Here is a 19791-nt window from a genome sequence, read left to right as displayed (position 1 = left end):
AAAGTCAATGGTGTTACATTTACCCCTTATTGCCATTACATGTTTACGGAATATTTGTAATTTAAATAGTTCACCACAAAATGAAAACTCTCATCATTTACTCATGACTATCTTTCTTCTACAGAACACAAAGATTTTTAGAAGAATATCTCAGCTCTGTAGGTCCATACAATGCAATTGAATGGTGACCAAAACTTTGAAGCTCCAAAAAGCACATAAAGGCTGTATAAAATTAATACATAATCTTCCAATGGTTGAATTAATTTATTCTGAAGTGAAAAATCTGTTTTGGATGAGGACCAAAATTTAACTCCCTTTTCACTGTAAACCTTGCAATTGCGTTCTCTAGGCACAATCATGATTTCAAGCTTGACGCATATGCAGTGCACTAGATGGCAGAAGGAAATGTAATCAAGGTTGAAATCACAATCGCAACGTTTACAGTGACGGAGTAACATTTTGGTCTGTTCTTGTCCAAAACTGATTTATCTCTTCACATTCCTTTTATAATGCCTATGTGCTTTTTGGAGCTTCAGAGTTTTGGTCACCATTCACTTGCATTGTATGGTCCAACAAGCCAAGATACTCTTCTAAAGATCTTTGTGTTCTGCACAATAAAATTATTCACACCTGGGATGTCATGAGGGTGAGTAAATTATAGAATTTTCATTTTTGGGTGAACTATAACTTTAAACAGTGCTAAAGGGCCTACGCCAACAATGCAATTGCATGGCATCATTTTTTTTTTTTTCTTTTCCATTAATAAAGAGTCATTAAGAAAAAATTATTTAAAGTTTAGTTTTAGTTTATTAGTTGTAAAATAGACCCATATGTTCTGTACTACAAAAACAAGATTGTGTCAATCTCAAACCTCTGGCCTTCTCTCCAATATAAACCTTTTGACATTGTCTGAAATGGCAATCTGGAAATGGAACAAAATCTCATTACAATGGCTAACATTCCAAATGATCTACATGAACAAATACAACAACACCCCAAAAATCTAATCCAGAATTGTTCTAGAGCTACTTCCCATTCTCATTGATTGCAAAATTACAGACTGATTTCAGTAGTTCAGTTCATGCCCTGTTGTGAGCTGAATATTCATTCAAAACGAGGCTCTATTGCTTTGTAGAAGTAGAGATAATGTGATTTGTTTGGAAGATTTGGACCCCTTTATTCAGTTTAGGCAGGTCAGAGGGTCAAGGGAAGTAGCATTAATGTATTTCAGAACACTATTTTAACTAAACCCTAATAATCCTGACTTTCTAATATTACCTTTAATGATAACATCTTGAAATTTGTCCCTGTATCACCAAAAGCCATAAAGAGAAGACATTCAGTAATTAATAAAGAAAGTGGGTGGGAAAACATGAAAAGCATTTAAAAAAAAGTTGTCTTCAGATGAAAACACTAAGCTTATCACTAGTAGAGAGGGATGGCAGTTGGAGAAGACTGCTTTTTTATGTTCTATTTTCAAAAATCCTGTAGCTTTACAACAACATGTGTGTGTAGGAATTCTGTACATAGAATTTCAATTCTAATGCCCTGTAAAACTTAAAATTAATCATGGAAATTTTCATTATCAATCTAAACTCTCAATTCAAAATGTAGACATGTACTTTTAAGCCGAGGGAGATTTAGTTTTTTCTTCATAAAATTAAAACCCTGAGAAATAGTTACAAATCAAATGACCACTCAAATTACACTATGGGCAAGTCAATAATAAATGTTGTGAAAAACGCAACTCTACAAAAGAATTGCGAAGTTTTAATTACATTTTGCAAAAGGCATTGTGTTCCAGTTGAAATTGAGTGCTTGGGGAGTAAATAGATTCATTATGAAAGTACAAATTTGTTGCACTCAAGAGTCCAAATCTAAATGACACATTTCTCCATTACAGGAGGAAGCAAAATTTGTTAAACACACAGGTTTTAACAGTGACTCTCGATCAAAGGTTTGATGAGGAAGAGGTTAAAACAGTGGGCCAAGACTGAAATGTTGAAGTTTCTGCTCTTTGAAGGGTTTGGTGAGTGTGTGGATTCATGTCGCTTCTATTTGGCTGCAACCTCATTCTCAGCTGGTTGGCCTGTACTAGCATTCTCAGCCGTTTTGGAGGCCTATAAAACATAATATGATAGACAGAAAAGGAAATAAACATTATTGCTTAAAGGGATAGTTCACCCCAAAATGAAAATTCTCTGATCATTTACTCACCCACATGCCATCCCATATGTGTATGATTTTATTGTACAGAACATAAATGAAGATTTTCAGAAGAATATCTCAGCTCTGTAGGTCCATACAATGCAAGTGAATGGTGACCAAAACAATGAAGCTCCAAAAAAAATCAAAAGGCAGCACAACAGAAATTCATAGGTTTAATCCATGTCTTCAAAAGCAGGTGTGTCAAACTCAATTCCAGCCCAGGCCACATCAGCATTAGGTGTGCTGTCAAAAGGCCGGTTGAAAATGTGGAACCACCATGTGATTTGGCAGCCATGCAATTACTAATAATATTGCATATTTTGTACATTGAAATTCACATCTGACCGTTAAGCATTGATTTTGAATTTGGGATGCAGATGTAAATTATGATATTAACAGTAACATTTGTGAAAAAATTAACACCTAATTTATATATGGTTAAATTGAAATATTATGAAAGAGACTAAGTTGAGTCTCCTTTACAGAGGCCTTTCATCATGGTCCTACTTATTCAATTTCAGTCATCTCATGGAATTTATGATGGCAATAAAAAACAGTTACATTATCCTACAATAATTAGAGGAAATGATTATGAAAATTTACCATAGTTCTTCATACTATCCATAGTTTTAACAATGATTTCTATATAAAAAAAACTCATGCACTTTTGTAATGAACAGTAGTCTAAATACCATAGTTAATACAGTTAGTGTTACAACAGTAATCCATGGTACATTTTTGAATGGTTTGTGATTTGTGGATTGAAATGCCTTCTAATTGATGTCATAGCCCACCTGTCTTTAGTGCAGTTTAGAATGTCGGGGCCATTTAATATGGTTGAAACTAGTTTAATCACAAAGGCATTTGAAGTTTTGCAACAAAGAATTCTGTGCCACTTTTACGGGCTTCACGATCCGCAACACATTTCTCACGAGCGCGGTTTATAATTGTCTGCGATTAAATACATCTGTCTTGCACTCTAGAACCTTTTTCCATTCCATCTTGCTGATGATTGATCGGTGTAATGGCTAGCACTGTTGATAATGATCTACGCATTTGTGACCGGTCCACGAGTAACCACATCTACTCTGCGCTTGTGCCGTTCTATCCATTGAGCCATGCTAATAATTGGTGCAGATAGCGCAGTTTCATTACATTAGGGGTGGGCAATATGACCAAAACTGTATATCACGATAACAGTATATATCGAAATATAGTAAATTTTTGTTGGAAACTTAAAGATGTGTGTGGCAGGGCAGAGGGCGTGGCCGAGTCGTGATCATACACACCCGGTCCCGTATTAGGCTAATCAAGCCTCTGAGGTTTAAAGGTCGACTGCAGAGGATCGTGCAGGAGAGAGAGAGATCGTTAGCGGACATGTCCGTCATGTGTGTTTGTGTTGTCTTTTAAGTTTTCTATTAAAATATGATTTACATCGTCAAGCCGGTTCTCGCCTCCTCCTTTCCATTGAATAACTTTAAACCTCAGAGGCTTGATTAGCCTAATACGGGACAGGGTGTGTATGATCACGACCCGGCCCCGCAATACGCCCTGCAACAATGTGTTAATATATTAAATAGTCATATTGAAAAGCATATATATATATATATATATTAGTGAATTCTTCTAAATCCTTCCTCTTATAAAACTTCGTTGACTGTAAATCATTCTTACCATAATGCTAAATTTCACATTGATCCACAGTTTAGCGCTTTTTGAGAGAGAGAAAAATGCTTAAAAAAAAAAAAAGGGTAGGAAGACAGGAGAAGGCTCATTACGAAATTACGAAAGCACTTACTGATTAGTGAGTGGCACATTCTACATAAAATGAGGTTGAGTTTGACACCTGTGTTCTAAAGTGATCCAATCGGTTTTGGGTGAGAACAGACAAAATTAACTACGTTTTCACTATAAATCTTGACATCAGCAGTCTCCTTGGTGATTCAAGATTTCAAGCTCGATTACACTTCCTAGCACCATCAAGCACTCTGCACATGTGTCAAGCACTAGAAAATGTAATCAAGCTTGAAATCATCATCAAGCCTAAATACCGCAATGGCAAGATGTACAGTGAAAAAGGAGCTACATTTTGGTCTGTTCTCACCCAAAATCGATTAAATCGCTTCAGAAGACATGGAGAAAACCACTGGAGTCGGATGATTACATTTATGCTGCCTTTAAGTGCATTTAGGGGATTCAAAGTGTTGGTCACCATTCACTTGCATTGTGTGTACCAACAGAGCTGAACAGAGATATTCTTCTAAAAATCTTAATTTATGTTCAACAGAAGAAAGAATGTCATACACATCTGGGATGGCATGAGGGTGAGTAAATACATTTAAAATCTTTTGGTGAACTATTCCATTAAAGTACTTGATAAACTACACAAATTGAACAGAATACCATGATGGTTTAAAGGAACAGTACACATACAAATTACAAACCTGTATGACTTTCATGAGATGTTAGGCAGAAGGTTCACAGTGATCCTTTACATGCAATGAAAGTGATTAAGGATGGACTCTGTCAAGCTCCAAAAACAACAAAGCACCATAAACCGTCCATACGATTTCTGCACCATATTTAAAGTCTTCTGAAGCCATTAACTAATATTGTTCTCATTGTGTATCAAAGAAACCTGCTGCACCAAGTTTGAATCAAATGAGATTTGGGAGCTAATGCAGAAGGGAAGGTTTTCGGAGCATAAAGATTTTAGTCTCATCCTCTCACAAAGTTATCGTACAGCTTTAGAAGACCAATTACATATTACACACAAGTTGTATGGACTATTTTAATGTTGCTTTTTGTCATTTTTGGAGCATGACAGTATCCTTCCCCATTCACTTAAAAAAAGAGCAACCAGGACAATCTACTAAAATTGAGAATCATACAGGTTTGGAACAATATCACCAAACCAAACCAAACCAAACCAAAGATCTAACCTTCTTTTTCTTCTTCTTCTGTGCTTTGCGACTTGCAGAACTCTGTATCAGAGACTGTAATGGAAAAAGGACAGAAAAGAGGACAAAAGATAAAGGAAATGCATTTATATTTACATTTATATACATATACAGGCTTAACATACCTTGAGTTCAGGATCTTGTACATCATGTTCAGACTTGTACAGCTCTGCTTCAAATGGTGCACTCGTGATTCTCAAAGGACCATTGGCCATCAGCAGCACTGTGAATTTAAACTGAGCCACAAACTCACCTAACAAAAGAGAGACGGGTGTTGAGAAGAATTTCTGTTTGGCAGGTAAAGAAAGTTGCCAATGGGTCAATGATCATGAGACTCACCTTCTTTCTCGTTCAGCACACTAAAAGGCTGCAGTAGCTCATGTTTGGCACACTCCACAACTCCCAAACGAGCTTTTCCTTCATCCTCAAATGCCCTGCAAGACACAAAGCCAATAGTTTTATTTTCTCAATAAATTGAGATTTACTGTCAAATTACTGTGTAACCTTGACAATCAATCTACTAACTTCAATAGTCATTTATTATACATTTTATTTATTAATGTAAGTTGCCTTAAATGACACTCAAGGACATCTTACAACAAAAACATTAAACAACAATTAATCATTATTTCAGCCTGAGCAGACATAATACAAACACAAAAGAAATCGCATAAAAGCCTGCCTAAAAACATGGGTCTTAAGGCGAGATTTAAAATCCAGAAAAATTTCAGTTTCGCACATTCTGTGACAATGAGTTCCATAAATGAGGAGCTGCATGTCTAAAGGCTCTAGACCCCATAGATGTTGTGCGAACTCGAGGGAGAACAAGAGTGAGTGCAAAAGATCTTAAAGTGTGAGGAAGAGTATGGATTTGAAGAAGTATGAAGGGGCAAGATTTTTAAGTGCCTTATAAGGAGAAGATCTTTAAAGGCAATGCGATATTTAACCGGGAGCCAATGCAAGTATTGTAATATGGGAGTAATGTGTTCAGTTATACTGTAGGAGTTCTGCAAATAATTTGTGCTGCTGAATTCTGTACTAGCTGGAGTTTATATAGAAGTGTTGATGGCAGACCATAAAAAAGAAATTAAAAAAAGAGACTTTGCCAAGTTGGTTTTTGAGCAAACAAGAATAATTTCAATTTTACAGCTATTTTAATTAAGAAAACTTGATGTAAACCATTCTTTCATCTCAACTACACAATCTGAGGGGATAGCTGGAGGAAAAGTAGAGGTAGGTTTGGAGGACAGGTAAAGTTGGCTGTCATCAGCATAGCAGTGGAATTGAATACCAAAATTTCCTAAAAATATTACCAAGAGGTAAAAGATAAATAATAAATAAGAGAGGACCCAAGACTGATCCCTGTGGAACCCCAGTATTAACGTATGAAGGCTTTGATGTAAAATGCTTCAGTTGTACAAATTGTGTATGACCCATAAAATATGATCGAAACCAAGTCAGGGCAGTACCCCTGATTCCCATCGATTCCAATCTGTCCAACATAATGCTGTGCGAGATAGTATCAAATGCTGCAGTGAAATCGAACAAAAGAAGTATAGATAGAAGACCTGAATCAGCAGCTAACAATAAGTCATTAGAAATCTTAACTAATGCAGTCTCAACACTATGACAGGAGCAGAAACCAGACTGAAATTGAATTTAAAGCAGTCTCCAGGCCATCTGCCAGACTACTACTAAATTAAGAGTTGCATACATGTTTTTACAGCTCCTCACAATAAATCAAACATCTAGTAAAACATATATAAAACGCTTGCTTCTTTCAGCAATTAATAAAATATCTTAAGACTTCCTCCAATTAAAAGACTATGTACACCTTGGAATCTTCCTCCTTTTGTAAGCGTGTATATCATTAATGTTAAGTGACATGTTTCTGGATCAGCATCCTTTGTATGACCTGGAACAAAATTCCTATTCGGGATGTCAAAAGAACAAGTGGTTGATAAAATAAAAAAATTCTTTGTTCTATTGTCTTTGTTTTATTGCTTGTAATTAATTTCATTGTTCTTATTTTTACAGAACACATTATATTACAAAAATAGGGTTATTATTGTGGTATCGAGAATCATTTCACTCAATCAAATTACACTGATTTAATTAATAAAATCTGATTGGTTGATAGGAAAGTTGTTGCAGAACCAGCCCAGGGGTACTACATTTTATATTCATCGATCATGTACATATGTTTTAAGCCGTGCAAATTTTGTTGTTGTGAATTCAGCTCATTTAAATATTTCACCAAGGTAAAAGTAATCTAACAAGCTAACATAACTGAGTAGTCAAAATTGAGAAAGACATAATAATAATAATAATAAGTACCGTAAGCCATCGTTTTTCAGCATATGAATTCATAACTTTCATGGAGTTCCATTATAGTTGTATAATTTCCAACTATTACTGCAAATTAAAAAAAAACGTATAATTTATTTGTAGTCATTTGTTTTTTAAACAATGTCAAATTAAAAAATATTTAAATATTATGAAATTAAAAAGGACAAATATGTATTTTCTGATATTAAATATGTTGCTAAAATAAAAATGTATAATTTTTTGTTACCCAAAAAAATCTTAACAGCATTAAAATAAATCCTTATTGTATCAGTTAAGAAAGGCGTGCTACGATGGAACCTTACCCAATCCTCAAAGTAATGACAAAATATAAATGGACAAGAAACGGCATTTGTTGATTGAAACTGGATGAAACTGTAAGCTACCTGAGAGTGAAAGGCATAGTGTCAAAGCGTCTTTCCACTTCACTGAAGAACATTCTGGATGTCTTCATCTTCAGTCCATACTGCTTATTGGGGTCCCGTTTATAGATGGTTGTCCTTTGGCCACCATCTCTTGCCTGAGGGAGTGAGAGAGAGAGCACAGCAAAAAGAATACTATTAAGCAGGTTAAAGTCAGTTTGAAAAATGCAGGGACCACATATCACGAAGTATGTTTATATGTGTGGTTATAATCAGACTACCGCTGGTTTTTATGTTGTCAAGCTACAGTCTTCATATCGCTGTCCAAGTATATAAGAAATTATGCACAAGAGTAGGTGAAGAAAGGACGGTTGAGGAAGTAACAAACTTATTCAGGTTGACCTTATGCAACATAGTAGCATGTCATAGAAATCTGCAAACCAGCTTCTCAATGAGATGTACATAACAGTCACAACAACATGGAAACTTTACAGCCACATGCATTTCTTACATTCTTTATGCATTTATTTTGGTCCAGATCAGATGTACATTATACATTTTGCTTATGGGGATGTCCAAAGGCCAGAGATGACACTATTTGCTCCTGGATTGTTCTAACTAGAGAAGATCTCTCCGCCGCTCTACATTGCAAGTAAATCACTCTCATATGAGAGTAAATTTCACACTATGTGACCAAAAAATGTCTGTTATTAGCCAAGTCATTAAGGCAGGTATTTTTTTACATTTCACTCGCCAGTGTTAGAGTTGTGTAGTGTCGAAGCACCGAGGCCCTTTTACTGAATAAATAGCAGTTGATTAAGAAGCTGGATTCAGCCTTGTCTTTCCCTGCATGCTGTCTCATGAACGCACAGGAAAATGCACTTGTGTCTCATTCGGTTGAACTCCGAGCATCTCATGGAACCGCAACGCGGACGTCACAAGAGCAGCTCTCTTGAGTGTGTGAAGATGAACCACTTCTCAAGCGCTCTGATGTGCACGCCGTCTACAGAGGCTTGCACCTAACTCCCGTGAAAATATAAACAAGGTATAAACGTATTCATTTTGTGAATGCAAAGGGCTCCAGTTTCATTTAACGACCGTGTGATGACAAATGTCCGTGGTCATTGTTGGTTTATTCATGCAGTGTTAATAACACGCAGTGAGAGAGGAGATGACAAAATAAATACAATTTATATTTGACTATTTGTTATGTTTTTGAAGCCTGAAAAGGAAATAATTTATTACATAACCCAAGCAATATTTGTATAAATTACTTTTACATGCAGCACACATAGTGAGATGGTATGGTAATTAATCGTCATATTCGTGAAATACCTAAAACAGGCAATTAATCATCATAATCGCAATTATTTGTTTAAAAATTAATTGTCAGCCAAATTTCACAAACGTGATGGAACCGATCTACATTCACATTGTCCATTAGCTCAGTTTCACAAAACCAGACTAAAGTTAGACTAAAGCATTTACAGGACTTTTTAAAAATATTATATATTGCTTTAAGAAGATTGAAATCAAACTTTCCAAGTGCACGTAAAAACTAATTAATTCTTAGTACTGTCTGATGCCCATTTGTCTCTAGGGGTGGGTTTCACGATTAATCATGATCTTCATTTGAACAACCATGATATCAATTCTTAAATCCCAAATCAATCTTTTACTCAATGCGCAACCCTCTACTACAACGAGAGGAAATCACTGGTATTTGCAATCAAATTTCGCGCTGCGCGACTAAATTGTAGTCTAAATAAGTCGTTTAGTCGTGAAGTGTTCAGCAGCGAGAGCTTTTCACAGCATGTTGAGAGTAAAAGTTGTTCCTTGTAATGTGTGTCCAAGACAACAATATCAACAACAACAAAAAACATTTAATTCTAATCATGCTTCACACAGATGAGGTAAAGCCATTCAAGTCCACTCTAGTTAACGTGTGCTCATTTAAAGGTGCCGTTTACAGAAATGCCTTTTTTTGTTAGACAGCACCGGTTTTAGTGCGTGTTCAACAAATCAATGTAAATACTGGTAAATAGTAAAAATTATGCAATTTAACAATAAATGAAATATAATAATTATCAATTGAATACATTTATTTGTTAATTTTTACAAAGCCCAAATGTGACCAAAGGGATGAAAAAGTAATACAATAATTTGTCAAATTTATATTTTCCTAATGTACCTAGTTAATAGATCCCCTGTTTAATTAATAGCTTTAGCTGGGAGATAACTTATTTTATATGTAAGCAAAAGGGACATTATAACTGAATTGAATCAGGAAATCTGTATCAATACACAGTCCAATTTATCTCCACTGTAGTAGACTTACACCTAATAGCCTATTGAGACAATCACATTTTATGCAACCAGAACAGATATTATTCAGGAGTGTGTGATCATCATCTACCTTCCCCTCTCCTGTGCTGATCAACACATCCACAGCATACACTTCATGAACCTCAAACTCTGCCTTCTCGTGGTCCTTCCTGTTATGAGACACAAATAGCCAGTCAAGACCCTCATATGAAGGTTCAGTGCAAAGTACTCTCAAAAACATGTTGAATTTAGCATGACTCAGTATGTATAATTTAGAGAACCAAAGAGGTTTGATTATAATTGTCTTATTGGATGCCAAAACACTGTTTAAGGACTTCATTAATTATTTTATTCGAGAGTGAATAACAACCTAAATTACAATCTTTTCATCTTGAAAAGTAATTGTTTGCATTTTGTAGAGTTTATTACACACCAGTCGCATTAACTACTTTTGGGTGCTTCAATAAGCCTTAATAGTGAGTCACTATGTACTGCCACTGTATTGAATTCAGCCATGACATATTAATTAAATTATTTGCTATTGTGTTCCGCAAAAGAAAGTTATTCACATTCAGATTGACATGAGGGTGAGTTAATGATAACGGAATTTTCAGTTCTGTGTGAACAATTGTACCAAAGACTAATCTTTAGTATTATAATCCAAGTAGGAGCAATAGTAATACTGATACCTGCCTAAGCAAGCACCACTAATTACAAACCTGCTCACTTATTTTAAAATGGAATTTGGACCCTAAAATCAAAATTGAACCATGAGGTAAAGACTGGTAAATGTGCGACACTTGTAAATACAAAGTTTCCCTTGTTATTCAATAGTCTGCTTATCTATCTAGTTTATACCTTTGTTGATCTGTAGGGTTCTGGATAATGGTCTTCTCTCCATCAATAACATGTTGCTTTAGTTGATGGGACAGCATACCTATAATGAACAAAAGAGACAAACTGAATAACTGGAAATGCTTCTATGACCAATGAGAACAATACAGCCAAACATTCCTGTTGACTTTGGGGTTGTTTACCTCCTTTCATGTCTGTCATCTTTCATGCAATGTCATGTTATTAAATCATTGTCAGATATTACGGCAACTTTTGTAGAAGTAATGAGTTTTTAAATCGCAGTTTAAGTGATAAATAATTAGAATAATGTGCACTCAGACTAACCAGACCTTAAGACATTAACTCTACAATACAAAACCTCTCTCTGGAAGGATAATGACGATGTTTTTTTATTAGTGGTGGGACGGTCCAAAATTAAATAATAGAGACAACTCACCCTCAATTGGATTGCACTTGAATGACTGAGCAATCTTGTTCCAGGCCTCAGTTACCTGCGTGTTCTGCACAGGTAAACGGTACAGAAAGAGAAGACAAAAGAACTCTGCATGAGAAATAGACCATCACTACATTTTAAAGCTAATGTAAGATCTACGGCCCATTCTGTGCAATATTTAGATAAAGTCATGGCAACTGTTGCTCACTTTAACTGGTGTAACAAAGAAGATGAAAAACATAAACCTTAACTATATGCAAGACAAAATCAAACTCTCAACTCTTGTTCAAAATATCCACTTACCTGGTTGCCAGGTTTGACGAGACGCAAAGCGGCCTCAGCACACAATTGTGCTGCCTTGATGACATCAGCTTTCCTTCCTGTCACAGGTGCTTCCTACAAGAAATCAAAACAGCATCACTTAATAGCAAAATAACCTCAAGGTGTCCATACTGCTATTAAACAGTACACAGATTTCTATTAACAGCGAGAAAAGCATATGAGTGCACACACACCTTAGTAGCTCCTATAACAAAGCTATGTGCCACATTGGAGATGAAGCCATCGACATGTACTCCTAGATCACTGTTGAGAGAAAGGAGAAATGTAGGAGTTATAAAAGGAAATAATAGGGAGCAGGGAAAATACTTTATTACATGAACAAAGTAATACAAGGTCCAAGCTTTATTCAGATAGCTACAAAAATTGGAAAAATGCCATCACAGTTCATACATCAGAGCAGAACCGCCTCAAACGTTTGTGGAAATTCAAATTTAAAATATGCCAACCTTGGCTTGAGCAGCTTCAAAATAATAAAGAGTATTTAAAGACCCCATGAAATTAAGTGGAGTTTTGTGGTTTTAGATTTGAGGTCATCGGTATGCTAGTGCACTCCTAAAAGTTGAAAAATATTTTAACAGATGTAAGTCTTCAGGAAAACAGACCAAAAATAGTCTTCTGCACAAATAAAATGTTCTCTAGAATGTCCTCCCTCCCTGAATTACAAAAAACACCTGTCACTAACTAACAAGTAAAATCATGGTTTTGTGATGGAAACTAATGCCATTTTTTTATATGAAACAGCTGTTCAATTTATCCCACCCCCAACTTCCTGTTTCAATAGTAAATGTATATAAAAAAAAAATCCAACACACGAATGTTAGCATGATGCCGGTGAATCACTTTGTACGTTACGTCATTGTTTTGGTCGATGCTCGCGTCCCTAATATGGAGTGTGCACACAAGCAACAGGCTGCAGTTCACTTAACAGCCACAGGTGTCATTAATAACAAGGGTTTCTGAATCTTACATACTGCACTTTTAAAGCTGCAGTATGTAAGAATTTATTTTAATTGAGTGTATATTTAACTAAATTAATTCAGAAGGTAAAGCATCTAATAACAAGTTGTTGTAGTGCTCAATATAACAAAGGATTAACTGAAATACAAATCAATCCTTTTTGTTTTTACTGGCATTTTTCATACTTTCCAAACTTTTTGGGAATTTGGGTTGTATTTCATAGGGTCTTTAAAAGTGATTAAATCACAGCCTTGTGTTTTAAACATACAAATAATAACTGCGACATTTACATGCACACTTGCATATGTGAATTGCAAAAAAGAAGGAAACAAGCAGGACGACACATTTGGAAGGGACAGAGACAGCACTGGGAAGCCACTGCAAATGAGAAGGGTGATTTATGACAAGGAGAAGGAGAAGGATGAAACATGATGGGGAGGTTAGACACTATAGAGGGGGGTTTGCCTACATTTTGACCAAATCTCCATCTTTCAGCGTATAGTCTGGGTCGCTCTTCAGGGGAGAGAAGTGGCAGACACAGTTATTGACTGACACACTGGTGGGGAACGCATTGCCTGCAAGAAAGGACAATCATTAATTCTCAACAAAAAGACCTTCTGCTTAACGCATGAGGAGACAAATATTTCAAATTAGACCTGAAGATTTCTCTGGAGGAGTTGAAATATGAACTTATTCACTGTGACTTAAATGGGTTAAAAGGAATGTTCCGGGTTAATACAAGTTAAGCTCAATTTACAACATTTGTGCCATAATGTGGATTACCACAATAAATAATGTAGACTTAATTTAGAATTAAAATGTTACAGTAAGTCACTTACAATGGAAGTGAATGGTGACAGTCCATTAATGGCAAAATACACACCGTTTCAAAAGTATAGCCGCACCTCTTAAACATTATATGCTTTAACATGAGCGTGATAAATATTGCTTCATAACTTTATCTGTGAAAAGTTATATCCAATATTATGACCTTGTTATCATGATGACATACTGTAAAGCTGTAAACCCTGTAATAAACAGTGTGCAAAGCCCTTCTTATAGGGAAGCCTAAAAGGTTAGCATAGATTAGCATAACGCGGCCATTCCATAGACATTCTATGGCGGTACACAGGCGAGGAGACAAGAGGCCGTGCTTTTTTTTAATGGATGTCTATGGAGGAGATTCTTCACAATGCTGAATTTATACTGAGGGGAACTGGCCCCCACAGTGATTCTGGTTTCTCTCAAGGTTATTTTTCTCCATTAACTAACATCTTATGTAGTTTTGTGTTCCTCGCCACAGTCGCCTTCAACTTGCTCACTGGGGTTGTTAATACAATTATTATTTTATTAATTATTTTTAAACAATTTATTTATTCATCAACCTGCTTTAAACTAAATCCTTTTGGAGTGAACTAAGTGTGGAGTTTACCATAATAAAATTGCTGTTTTACACAGTAAGAGAAGTCACGGATGATTTTATGATTGGAAGGTGTCAGTTTACGGCTCTATCCATTCATTTGTATAGCATCAGCAAACTGCCATAAAATGCTAGTTGACCGTTCCAGCCATTACACTCTCTCCAATGATAGAACCACAAAGGTTTATCTCAGTACTATAAGATCTCTGCATTGTGTGTACTTTAAAGTTTAAAGTCACTTCCACTTAGGGCTGAAACGATTAGTCGACATTATCTACAACGTCGACAATAAAAATTTGCCAACAAAAATTTTCATTGTCGAATAGTCTTTTGATCTCATTTAACATAACACGAGACCATCTGAAACTCTAATGATGACACGTGAGAGGAGAACGGCAGCTCGTGACTGACTGAAGAGATGAAGAAAACGCATGTCCAGATGCTCTAAACTATCCAAACAGCTTCACATGATGTTGATCACATAATATAATGGAATTATAATGGAATAATGCAAAATAAGGAAATACAGAAGCACTGTATTCGTGAAATAAAGCAGAGCCGGATCTGGGATTCCACTTAAGCAAAACCTGCATGTCAGAGCATCTAAAAAGCAAACAACCTGGCATTAAATAATTAATGCAGCCTTTATAAAATTTCAAAACATAAGGAAGTGCATCATAAACGAACTACAATAATGGCATTTCTCTGTGCGGTCAGCACCACCTCGAGTCGCGTGACGGGGGATAGATTGAAACTGCACCCGACTGAGGCACCCTATGGCGTGGGGACACCCGTCCCACGTGCACGTTTGCTGTAGCTAGATTAATAATGTGATGGATTGCGACGTATTTAATCATAATATACTGTAGCCTGTGTCACGTGTGTATCTTAGTGTCAAGTTAATCGGCGATACGCAGCTCTATTAAGAAGATAGAGTTTGTTTTTGTGAAATAAAGATGGATCGAAGTGAAAATAAAAGTGAAAGAGTGTAGTCTTAGCCCATTATACAATGCATCAGTCTTGATCAGACTTTTTTGGCATGTTTTCCAAAAATAATATCTAAAACTCCTTTAAAACAACGTACATTTACATTAGTAGCTATGCTGCAGAAGAAAAAATTGTTATTGGAGCAAGTTGAATACAATATTTTAAAATATCTAAAAACAGCCTACTTAAAACAAGATACATTTAACTGAGATGCAACATATAAGATATTTAGACTTGCTTTTAAAGAATATGTGGAAAACAAGACAAAAACTCCTCCTTGAAATTCCTTCTCTTAATTCAGTTAATGTCATTTAGAGATATTTTTTAAGATGATTTTGTCCTCTTTATTGTTAGTAAGCATGTTTAATACAACATTTCTAGGCACACTATTTTTTAATAAACGAGGGACAAGTCAGAATTAGTTGCGGTGTTAATCAATATTATGCCACAAATGTTGTTGATTGAGCTAACATTTTATAACACCTAGAACATTCCTTTATGCTTCAATAGCTGGAATATCCCTCAATAAAACATCACTTAATTTAAACCCCTGCCATACCTCAGATAATACACTCATGAACAAACCACAAGCATTTAACCGCATCTAGATGACTGATCACTCCTCCAGACCTTCACTTCCTTCCCCTCACCTTTCTTCATGTCCTTCTCCCTCTTAAAGATCTTTCCAGTTTCAGCCATGATGAAAGCATCTCCTTTCTCACAGAGGCTCAGAACTGATACTCCTGGTTTGGCTGCCTCGATGACCACCTTCAATGCCTCTGCAAGAAATGCCAATAAAAAAAAAAAGAGCGCAAGATGAGAGTAGGAAACCAATCAATCATATGATGATACAGCGGTATATCTGTTGCACAACTGCTTTGCAAATATTGTAGCAGACTTTGTTGATTACAGTATTAACAATTTAGTTTTTGCTATTTTTATCATAAAGAGTCACTTGTTACAAGTCCAATTAATGTTGCTACTTGGCATAAACTAGGAGGAATGAGTTAGAATTATTTTTGTGGGAATCAACATTATGCCAGAAATACTGTGGATTGAGCTTCACACAAAAAAAGAAAATTCTCTTATAATTTACTCACACTCATGCCATCCCAAAAGTGAATAACATTCTTTCTTCAGCAGAACAAAAATATTTTTAGAAGAATATCTCAGCTCTGTAGGTTCACACAATGCAATTGAATGGTGATCAGACATTTGTAGCTCTAAAAATCACATAAAGGAAACATACAAGAAATCCATATGACTCCAGTGTTTAAATCCATATCTTCAGAAGCAATATAAAAGGTGTAGGTGAGAAATAAACAATATTTAAGTCGTTTTTTCCTCTAAATCTCAAGTTTAACTTTCAGATGTGAAAGTGAAACTAAACAGGCACCACATGCATGGAGGCCCAAATCTGCAAAAAAAAAAAAAAAAATCAATCAATCAATCAATCAATGTAATAATAAGAAAATAAATAAAACGAATAAATGTCTTGACAAAACAAATATATAATTTTTTATTTAAATGTATTCCTGAATTTATTATTGTATAACTTTTCTCCTTTATTATTTTCTGTATTTATTTTTAACTTTATTTATATTCTTTTTAACTTTTATTTATTTATTCATTCATTTATTTTGCATTGTTTTTTTTTTATTCATGTGTTTTTAAATTTATTTATGCCCACATATATTTATTTCCATATTTATATATTCCAATATATATTTATTTTTACCTTTCTGTGTGCAACATGGAAATGAGGGAGGCAGTCCTTGCGTAGCTCCAGTGCATCATTGGTTGAGACCTCAATAGTACTTATCGGAAGCAAATAAGATGGGACATCCCGCCTTAGCACCCTCTGACACGCACAGATTTTGAATATGCAGGGAAACATTTTTCAGAGAGTCTAACAATCCAGGATGTGCTTAGACATTCATACCGGCATACAGCTCTATTAAAACATCAATAAGCACCTCTACTCTAAATTAAACATAGTCATTTGATGCATGGTTATCTACATCATTCGCCAAGTTGCGCACCTCTCTAAATATATGTGAAGCGTCAGCTATAGTTTTCACGAGATATGGCTATGACCTGACTTCACATCAAAACAAGTCAAGAGTAATCGAGCACATGCGTCAATCTACGATAAACCAATAGTAAGCAGGACCAGCCCACATAATTATCATACAACAGAGAGAATTGTAAGAATACAAAAATAAATAAATGTGGGAATATTTAAATATGGAAATAAATACATGTGGGAATAAATATAAAAATAAATGAACGCATAAATAAAATGAAAGATTAATAATAAAAATAATTTAAAAAAATAAAAAGAGAAAACAAAGGAAAAAGTCATACAAAAATAAATTTGATTACAAACTAATTATATTTGTTTTATCAAGACATTTATTCCTTTATTTATTTTCTTATTATTACATTTATTTATTAGTTTTGCAGGTTTGGTCCTCCATACACATGTGACTTTCAGATGTAAAAAATAAATAAATGAAAGTGGTGATTTAGAGTAAAAAATTACGTTTATTTATATATATATATACACGTGTTTCTTAAATTTTTACCCACACCTATCATGGATTTAACCACTGGAGTCTCATGTTTTACTTATGTTTACTTATTTATGTATACTTTGTGAATTTTGGAGCAACAAAAGTCAGACCACCATTAACTTGCATTGTATGGACCTACAGAGTCGAGATATTCTTCTAAAAATCTTTGTGTTCTGCTAAGACAAAAAGTCATCATCTGGGATTGCATAAGTGTGAGTAAATGATGAGAGAATTCTCATTTTTGAGTGAACTACCCTTTTAACTTGAACTGAATCCAGAACATTCTTTTAAAATAGATTTAAACTGGTTTGTGGTCACACTGGTATGCAAACATTGTCTATTTTACAATGGTTATAAATGTTGGTTTTATCACTAATATAACATTATTCAGAAAACTAGAAGGAGTTAAACATTAGTTCAAATGTATAAAGCAGAACGGAATTATGTGATGGAAGGAATTTATATCTGGCACATTTTAAAATGACAAAAGAACATATTCTCATTAATTAATTACCAAGGAAGTTTGAGACAAAAGTCACAAACCCTACATTACTGAAGCCTCAATAGAGCTCTGTGAGTAGTGTACTACCATTCCAGCTCACTGTGCCAACAATACAATGACCCAGTCTCAGACACCAGCTGTCCTCCATTGATAACGTCAAAAGCCCCCGTCAGCATCCCTTCACGAGCCATAGTTCATCTTAAAATCAAAGAGATGTACCCTGTATGTCCATGGTGTTCACTACCTGTGTGAGCAATGTGCACTGGGTGAACAGTGACAGATTGGATGTCTAAGCGCTCTCTTGTCAAGTAATTTATCTACAATAGTAGGAAAGTATTACACATATTCTCCTAGACAACTCACCAATTACATATGCCATTACAGAGTACAGACTACTAGACCTAAACACTAGCAGCTGCCACAAGTCTGCACTGACATCCACTGATGGCTAATGCTAGCTAGCATTAGCTCCAGCATGAATCCCTCCATACAACTGAAGCACTGCAGCACATTGCACAAGGTTAATAGGTAAACATTGGTGTAACCGCCATGCATATATGCAGATGCATATATACATAGGGGGTAACCGCCATGCATATATGTAGATGCATATTGGAAACTTATCTTGCAACATGTTGCATTAGCTAGTACACTGGGCTCTCATTCCCACGCTGCTCACACATGGCATGAGAGAGTACAGCGTGGAGGCCCGTGTCATCAACCTAACATCTCCATCACTAAAACGTCAAACTCACGGTTGGCGATGTCACCACCCATCTTGTACTTGGTCACGACCAAGTCCTCGGCGATGGTCTGTTCTTGCTGTTCGTCGTCGGACATCTTTCCAACGGCTCTCTAAACGTCTCTGTCCCTCTATCTGATCTGATGAGCAGGGCAGCAGAAATCTGTCGCTCTACAACCAGGCACCACACCGACCGTCGTGCTCCGCCCATGGCCTCGACGCACTGCTTGGCCACGCCTACCACGCAGACGCGTCTACCGTGTCGTCATAATAGAGACTGGCGCCAAAACTAACCGATAAACTTTCGGGTATGGACGTCTTTGATTACTATGGTAAGTAATAGATTAAAAATAAATACATAAATAAGTAATGGTCGATAATTAAAATTAACTAGTTATTTATATTGTTAAATTTTACAAACATTTTAATTTCTCAACCGTTGACCGCTGAAGATTTGTTTCTCACTTTGTGAAGTATATTGCATTCTAATTTCATAAACATTTCAACTTTGTGTTAAAATACGTGTTTTCATGTCAGTTTTTGCTTGTACTCATCTCGACTGATAGCGAACGTGCTTTACCTTTGCTAGTTAGCGGCGTGACTATGAATGGCGCAAATTTCTGAGGTGGGGCATTTTACGACAAATTCTTGCACTTTTGTAAATTTATTCAAATAGAATTAGATTAATAACGTAGCATTAAAGTGGAAGTAACTAACAGTTATTTCAAATAAAAAATATTAATGAACTAGCAATATTCCGTTTCTTTTTATCTACA

The 19791-nt window shown here is 35.5% G+C and overlaps 1 protein-coding gene across 1 annotated transcript; it reads right to left on the bottom strand.

Moving 5' to 3' along the window:
- Positions 1-1144: 1144 nt before the first annotated feature.
- LOC127653938 (proliferation-associated protein 2G4-like) lies at positions 1145-19215 on the bottom strand. Its single transcript, XM_052140809.1, has 13 exons — positions 19029-19215; positions 15846-15974; positions 13258-13363; positions 12005-12074; positions 11793-11885; positions 11493-11556; positions 11060-11138; positions 10293-10371; positions 7901-8034; positions 5508-5602; positions 5294-5421; positions 5151-5204; positions 1145-2120 (listed from the first exon to the last, which is right to left on the bottom strand). Exons 1-13 carry the CDS (start codon positions 19111-19113, stop codon positions 2055-2057), a joined length of 1182 nt encoding a protein of 393 aa, XP_051996769.1. The 5' UTR covers positions 19114-19215; the 3' UTR covers positions 1145-2054.
- Between the last annotated feature and the right edge of the window lie 576 nt (positions 19216-19791).

This window comes from Xyrauchen texanus, chromosome 13, assembly GCF_025860055.1.
Source record: "Xyrauchen texanus isolate HMW12.3.18 chromosome 13, RBS_HiC_50CHRs, whole genome shotgun sequence".
NCBI classification, from domain to species: Eukaryota; Metazoa; Chordata; class Actinopteri; order Cypriniformes; family Catostomidae; genus Xyrauchen; species Xyrauchen texanus.
The sequence above is the reverse complement of the archived record's forward strand: the minus strand, read 5'-3'. Positions and strand labels throughout refer to the sequence as shown.